Below are 7,471 nucleotides of genomic sequence, written 5' to 3'. Positions count from 1 at the left end.
TTGTCACTTAGATACTGTAGCTAGCACAGCAGTATGTAAATTGTTGTCACCCTGTATCGTTTTCTTGTTGGGTTTTGTTGTTGTTGTTTGTTTTGTTTTTGTTTTGGGGTTTTAAAACAAGGTCTCCATGAAGCCCAGGCTGGCCTTGAACTCCTGTCAATCCTTCTACCTCAATCTCCCAAGTACTGGGATTATAGGTGTGCACCACCATGCCCAGCACCCTATATTGTTAAACTAATAATAAAGTGGGTTTTTTCCAACACTGGGGACTGAAGCCAGGGCGGTCACATTCCCAGTCCTTTTTTTATTTTTTATTTTGAGACAGTCTTGCTGAGTTGCCCAGGCAGGGGGCTCAAACTTGCATCCTCCTGCCTCAGCCTCCTAGAGTGCTGGCATTACAGGTTTGCACCACTGCATTTGGCCCTATTTAGGGAATAGTGAGAAGAAAACGAAATGTCAGTACACGTTCAGTACAGACGCATTTGTTTTGAGTATTTTTGATCCACAGTTGGTCAAATCCTTGGACCGGAGAACATTTCCAATGCTGCAGAATAGTTCACTGCACGATGCTGGTCGAGCCTGAAGGCGAAGGGAGGAAGCTGGCGGGCCTAGGAGAAGGCAGAGTCTCCTCTCGGGTCCCCACAGAGGCCCGCGGGCTCCGAACTTGCCAAGGCCTGCGCCCGAGGATTCCCTCTCACTCCAGGCCCCGTGTCACCAGATGAGAAACAGGAGAGGCCGGGTTTGGAGGCCGGCGGAGGAGGAACTGGTGATCTGCCTCCTGGTTGGTGTGCACTGCCGAGGTTGCTGGTTCTCCTGTGGAATCTAAGAGGAGGAGAAACTATTTCTTAAAGAGCTGCAAAATGAGGAGCGGCTTCAGCCGGCCATCATGGCTCACGTCGCGGACACTAGAAAGAGGCCAGAGGAGACGCAGCGATGCCCAGGTGACTGTGATGGCTGGAGAAGGGGAGAGTGGGCTAAAACCTGTGCTTAATTCTCCCAGCCCTCCAAGCCACGCCTCCTAATGCCTTCCCAGGCAGGGATGGCGGTGCACATTTGTAATCCCAGCCCTTGGGAGGCAGAGGCAGGAGGGTTCTCACAAGTTCAATGCCAGCCTGGACTACAGAGTGAGATCCTGTGTTAAAAAAAAAAAAAAATTCAAGTGTCCCTCAAATGCCCCCACCCTGACTTCTTCAATGTTCTTCATTTTATCTGCAATCTTCATTCCTGCCCATAGAAATATTAACAATTCTCCTTGATTTCCTCTATTCACAAAACTCATCCTGCTGTCTTAGGAGGAAAGTTCCAGTTGGATCCAAAGCTGCAGTTGCATTTTTCCTAATCTGTATTAAACCATACCTATAAAATGAAAATATTCCAGTGTGGTGTTGCACACCTGTAATCCCAGCACTCTGGAGGCTGAGCCAGGAGTCCAAGGCCAGACTGGGCTATATGGTGAATTTAAGGCCAGCCCGAACTACATAAAGAGACCCTGCAAAAAAAAAAAAAAAAAAAAAAAAAAAAAAGGCGCCACCTCAAAAAGTCTAATTTGTTTCATGTTTTGTTTTTGTTTTTTAATCAAAACTAATTGTCTCAATCAGGGCATGGTGGCACACACCTGTAATCCCAGCACTCGGGAGGCTGAGGCAGGAGGCTTGCTGTGAGTTCAGCCTGGGCTACATAGTGAGTTCTAGGTCAATCTCAACTACATAGTGAGACCCTGTCTCAAAAAACAAAACAAAAAACAACAAACTAATTGTTTTAGCCTGTAATCCTAGCACTTGGGAGGCCCAGGCAGGAGGACCAGCACAAATTTGAGGCCAGCCTGGGCTACATAGCGAGACTGTCTCAATGACAACAGCAGAAACCTAATTGACTTAGCCTACTTTTGTATTTCTACAACAAAATGCTAGAAGCTGGGTACTTTATAAAGTAAGCAGGTTTGTCTGGCTCAGTCTTAAGAGGCCAAAACCCGAGCAGGGTGCTGCCTGTGTGCAGCCCGCAGCTACTGCATACCGTGGGGCTGAGGGGCCCTGACCGCTGAGGACCAGAGCTTCGGCCTGGACCTGCCCCGCCTGTGGCCACACCCAGCGCTCCCTGGACGCCCTCAGCCCACTAGACTCCGCTGCACAGAAGCAGGCAGCTGACAGCTTCGGGCAGTTTCCGACCCAAAGGCCTGGTCCAAGGTCTGAGACGCTACATTTCTAGCCCCTGAGAGAGGGGCCATGGGGCAGAGGGCGGGGAAGGTGGAGCTGGAGGACTAGTCCTGGTCAGACTCTGAGTCTACTCCGGGAGAAGGTGGTGGAGTCATCTTTGGGTCATTCTTTTTGCTGGAAGGGATTCATTTTCCCCAGAGTGGTTGAGCAGGGGGAGCAAAAAGCATGTAGTGACTGAGAAGAGACAAGAGATTTCAGAGAACTAAAATCATAAGAAGAACGGAATGACAAAGAATCATCAGACACCGGGATCCTGAGGAGGAAAGGAAAGTCAGTTGTAGCAAATGGAAGCTCAAGGTAGATTTTATCTTCCATTTGTGTTTTTCTGTATTCATCTTTTTCTTTTATTTCGTGGTGGGGATTGAATCCAGGGCCTTGGCACTAAGCTACAGTGCCAGCTTTTTAAAATTTTTGAGTCAGCCAGACGTGGTGGCTCATGCCTGTAATCCCAGCACTCGGGAGGCTGAGGCAGGAGGATCGCTGTGAGTTCGAGAACAGCCTGGGCTACACAGTGAGTTCCAGGTCAGTCTCAACTACATAGTGAGATCCTGTCTCACAAAACAAAACAAAAAAAAAATTGTTTTTTGAGGCAGGGTCTCACTAAATTTCTATATTGCTTAGGCTGGACTCAAACTTGTGATTCTCCCGCCTCAGCCTCCCAGTGTGTTGGGATTCAAGGCCTGGACCAACCTGCCTAGCTCATTTTAAGTACTTTTTTTTTTTTTGGTACGGGGGATTGAAGTCGGGTCCTTGCGCTTGCAAGGCAGGCCACCAAACCACTGAGCTAAATCCCCGGCCCTCATTTTAAGTACTTTTTTTTTTTTTGGTACGGGGGATTGAAGTCGGGTCCTTGCGCTTGCAAGGCAGGCCACCAAACCACTGAGCTAAATCCCCGGCCCTCATTTTAAGTACTTAAAAAAAAAATCTCTCCCCAGCTCATTTTAACCACTTCTGAGTGGTTTTTCACATTCATACTATTGTGCAACTACCATTACCATTCCCCTGAAGGATTTTTTTTTTGAGACAGGGTCTCACTTTGTAGTCCCGGTTGGCCTCGAGCTCACTGCAGTCCTCCCCCCTGAAGGATTCTTAATCTTCCCAAACTTAAACTCCATCCTTATCAGACAATAATTCTCCCCACTCGCCTCTCTCCCCTGCTAACCACTCTTCCACTTTCTATCTCTATGAATTTGACTACTCTACGTACCTTGTATAAATGGAGTAAGAGAGTTCTGTCCCTCTGCGACTGGCTAATTTCACTCGGTATAAAGTCCTCCAGGTTCCTCCACGCGTCGCACGCAGTGTGTTTCAGGGTTACCTTTCCTTTTCAGTGCTGAATAGTGTTCCCCAGTGAGTATGCAACATACACTGCTGATCCACTCATCAGCTGATGGATGCCTGGGTAGCTTCTACCTTGTGGTTATTGTAAATGATGCCGCTGTGCACTCGAATGTTCAAACACATGCCTGTCCGAGGCCCTGCTTTCAGTTCTTTTAGGTGTATACGGAGAACTGGAATTGATGGACCATATGGTAACCATACTTTTAATCAATCTTTCTCTTTCCTTCTTTGAGACAGGGCCTTACTCACTATGTAGCCCAGGCTGGCCTTGAACTCTAAGTGATCTTCCTGCCTCAGCTTCCCGAGTGCTGGGATTACAGGCGTGGGCCACCATGGCTGGCCTGGCATCCTTTGATGTATAAAAATGTTTAATTTTGAGAAAACCCAATTTACCTCCTTTTTTGTTGTTGTTGCCTGTCCTTTTGGCATCATGTGGAGGAAGCACTGGCAGATGTGCTGTCACGGGCTCTCCTGCGTGCCTTGTGTTCAGAGTTTTATAGCTTTAGCTATGGCGTGTAGGCCTTAGGTCCGTCTGGAGTAAATTTCAGGGCAGGTTCTATTCTGACACAAAGAAAGCAGGCACGCAGCATGGCCTGAAGAGATCCCAGCTCTGTGAAGTCCTGGGGCAGAACGAGATCAGCCCATGATTGTGAAACCTGTGGATTTAGAAGAGAAACTGATCTGTTTTCTGTAGGCCTCCGCCTCTGGGCCACCCCTGCAGTCCAAAAGGGAGAGGGGAGCGATGTGACAGACAGAGGATGTGGAGCAGAAAGTTAGTCCTTGTACGCACTTGTGTTTACGAGGATCCCTGACCCTCTCTGCTAACCGTGAGCACAGAGCACTTGCCATTTAGCCCAGCTGTGGCGCACGCCTGTGCTCCCAGCGCACAGTAGGGTCACTGTGAGTTCGAGGCTATCGAGACTCTGTCTCAAAAAACAAAACAAAAAGGATTTCTTACCATTTGTGCCCGGTGTGTAGCTCCGTGCTAGAAGTCTTACCTGCAGGCGCAGTGCCCCAGGTTTGATCCTGGGCATGGGGGGTGGTAACCATTTGCAGGCCCTGATTCTGTGCCTTTCCCGCCAAGAGCTGGGATTTGTCCTCACAGGGAACTGGATGCGGGGCTGCTGATGCTGCCACTCAGAAGTTAGGAGACCAACAACAGTGTGAGCAGGACAGTGGCAGCTGGTGACACTGGAAAGGCGGAGGCGGAGAAGCCTGCAGCCCCTTGTGTCTCAGCCCAAGGAAGGTGACCTGAAACCCGGAGCAGAGCTGACAAACTCCAAAGCCCACAGGGACCGAAGACAGGGAGCCAACTGGGGAGCAAGGGCCTGTGGGGTCCTAGGGACAACAACCTCCACCCAGTGTGGCACAGCTCCTATGTTCTTTCCTTTCTTTCCTCTCTCTCTCTCTCTCTCTCTCTCTCTCTCTCTCTCTCGTCTTTGAGTTCAGGGAACTAAACAGAGGGAGCAGTGTGAGCTATGTGCTCAGCCTTTTCTAGAGTAGGGCCGGTTCTAAATTGCCCAGCCTTGCCTCAAACTGGCGATCCTCCTGTCTCAGCCTCCTGAGTGGCTGCCGTTACAGGCGTGTGCCACTCATGGTACCCATCAGATCTCCTAAACTTCTAAAAGAAGACAGAAGTCAGGTTTCCATAGGGCTGTTCCAGATTTTCAAAACATGTTGGCCAGACCAAAGAGGAGTCTGAATCAGATATGACCCACAGGCCACCACAATCTGCCACTGTGACAGACAGACTGGAAAGTACTAGTGGAGGCTTTTAAATAAAAAAGGAATTCCTCCTGTGGGGAATGTAATTGACTGATTTGGGACCCAGCACTCAAAATTGATTTTAATCAGCAAGCAGAAGAAGGCGTTTGCATTCTTTCACTGTGCCCTCCCCCAAGCTCCTTTCCTAAATTGATAGCTGAAAGGCCTAGGGCAGACACATAATCTCTAAAGCCAAAGGACAGGAAATTGTAGCAAAAACTCCAGCTTTTCATGCAGTCTAATTTTACCCGTTACTTCTTTAGACAGACTCCTTCAGCAGCTCCTGAGATCTTCACCCACCTCCACCGATGAGCCCAGCAATGACTGAGATGTAAGACAAACGCATCCTCGCCAGCTGTGGCGGTGCCTGTACACCCAGCACTCTGGGAGGCTGAGGCAGGAGGGCTGAGGTTCACCCTCAGTGCAAAGACTGGGTTCAATTCCCAGCAGCACCACCACCACAAAACAAAACACTCACACCTACCATGTGCTCAGCTCCTTGGAGCAGCCAATGGAAAACTCAGAGCTGAAGGCTCTTTTGCAAAAGTCTTAGGCTCTCTTCCCAGCAGGGCTGGCTCCCCAGGAGGCAGACAAGAGCAGGAGGCAGACGAGCGAGCGGGCTTTGCTGTTTGTACAGCTGGTCACCTGAGTCCAGAGGAAGCAAAGGGTAGGGAGGTGGAATGGAGGGGAGGAAGGGTGACATCTTCAAAGAAATTTTCTTTTTTGGAGCCCGGTCTCATTATGTGGCCCAGGCTGGACTCAAACTCTACGGATCTTCCTGCCTCAGCCTCCTGCGTGCTGTCAAAGAATTTGTCTAACACCCAACAGATGGGCTTAGAGCCGCTTCTCCCTGCAGACCTCCTAATTTCAAGTGCTCAGCTTTTGGGCTCTGGAAGTGGCCCTGGGCTTCAGGCTGCAGGCTGAGCCTCCCCTCTCTGGCACAGGGAGCGCCCCACGGGATGGAGAGAGGTCAGGGCAGTCAGGCGAAGGTTAGGGGAGGAAAGCGGCTCCAGGAAATGTTTGTATTTCTCCACCAGGAGGGAGGACAAACAAGCTTTCTCCCTGCGTGCTGGGCAGCTGTGCGCACTCTCCAGCAGCCGAGCAGAGCAGAGCAGAGCGAGTCTGAAGGAAGAGAAACTACAGGTTATCCCGGGTCCAGGCAACTCCTCCACGGCACGAATCTCCTCCGGCGGACGCTTCCCAGAGATCCAGCACTTCATGCGACACTGGTACAAAGTGTGGAAGTGGTACATCCCGGAGCCCGGCTGGGCCGTGGGCTGTGCTTCCCGGGGAGGCAGGCAGCTGGTGACTCGGGCTCCGGAGCAAGGACCTCCGGGGGCCTTTCCTCTGCAGGCTGCAGCTTCAGCTCCCCTGCGGGACGGTGACTGCTCTCGCCCGTGTGCCCTGGCTGCACCCCTGGGCGCCAAAGTGGAAGCCACCAGATAAGCGTCAGTGGCCTCTCGGGGACTCCAGGGGCCGCTCGGCTCGCGGGCACCTGCCGCCTCCACCATGGACAACGGGTCGTGCTGCCTCCTGGAGGGGGACCCCATCTCCAAGGTGATGCCCCCGCTGCTCATCCTGGCCTTTGTGCTGGGCGCCCTGGGCAACGGCATCGCCCTGTGCGGCTTCTGCTTTCACGTCAAGACCTGGAAGCCCAGCACTGTTTACCTTTTCAACTTGGCCGTGGCCGATTTCCTCCTCATGATCTGCCTGCCCTTCCGGACCGACTACTACCGCCGGCACAGACACTGGGGCTTCGAGGACGTCCCCTGCCGGCTGGTGCTCTTCATGCTGGCCACGAACCGGGCCGGGAGCATCGTGTTCCTCACCGTGGTGGCCGTGGACCGGTACTTCAAGGTCGTCCACCCTCACCACGCGCTCAATGCCATCTCCAACCGCACCGCGGTGGGCGCCGCCTGTGCCCTCTGGACCCTGGTCATCCTGGGGACCCTGTACCTCCTGCTGGAAAGCCACCTGTGCGCGCGGGAGGAGGCCGTCTCCTGCGAGAGCTTCATCATGGAGTCGGCCAACGGCTGGCACGACGTCATGTTCCAGCTGGAGTTCTTCCTGCCCCTGGGCGTCGTCCTGTTCTGCTCCGCCAAGGTCGTGTGGCGCCTGAGGCGGCGGCGGCAGCTGGCCCGCCAGGCGCGGAT

At 52.1% G+C, this 7,471-nt stretch overlaps 1 protein-coding gene and 1 long non-coding RNA gene across 2 annotated transcripts in view; one reads left to right on the top strand and one right to left on the bottom strand.

Annotated features, from left to right (window-relative positions):
- Nucleotides 1-385: 385 nt before the first annotated feature.
- On the bottom strand, nucleotides 386-4,476 carry LOC104848413. Its single transcript, XR_776408.1, has 3 exons — nucleotides 4,345-4,476; nucleotides 3,948-4,210; nucleotides 386-822 (listed from the first exon to the last, which is right to left on the bottom strand). It is a non-coding gene; the product is annotated as an uncharacterized LOC104848413 (long non-coding RNA).
- A 1,143-nt stretch (nucleotides 4,477-5,619) lies between these two features.
- LOC104848523 (hydroxycarboxylic acid receptor 1) overlaps nucleotides 5,620-7,471 on the top strand; it is a 3,021-nt gene continuing 1,169 nt past the window's right edge. Inside the window, exons 1-2 of the mRNA XM_033762681.1 lie at nucleotides 5,620-5,649; nucleotides 6,356-7,463. Coding sequence (XP_033618572.1) covers nucleotides 6,828-7,463 — 636 coding nt within the window. The 5' untranslated portion in view covers nucleotides 5,620-5,649; nucleotides 6,356-6,827. The remainder of the gene's footprint in view (nucleotides 5,650-6,355; nucleotides 7,464-7,471) is intronic.

The sequence above is a fragment of the Fukomys damarensis genome, unplaced genomic scaffold (assembly GCF_012274545.1).
Source record: "Fukomys damarensis isolate Sample0158 unplaced genomic scaffold, DMR_v1.0_HiC HiC_scaffold_12, whole genome shotgun sequence".
Classification (NCBI taxonomy): Eukaryota; Metazoa; Chordata; class Mammalia; order Rodentia; family Bathyergidae; genus Fukomys; species Fukomys damarensis.
Note: the sequence above shows the minus strand (reverse complement) of the source record. Positions and strands in the feature narration are given on the sequence as shown.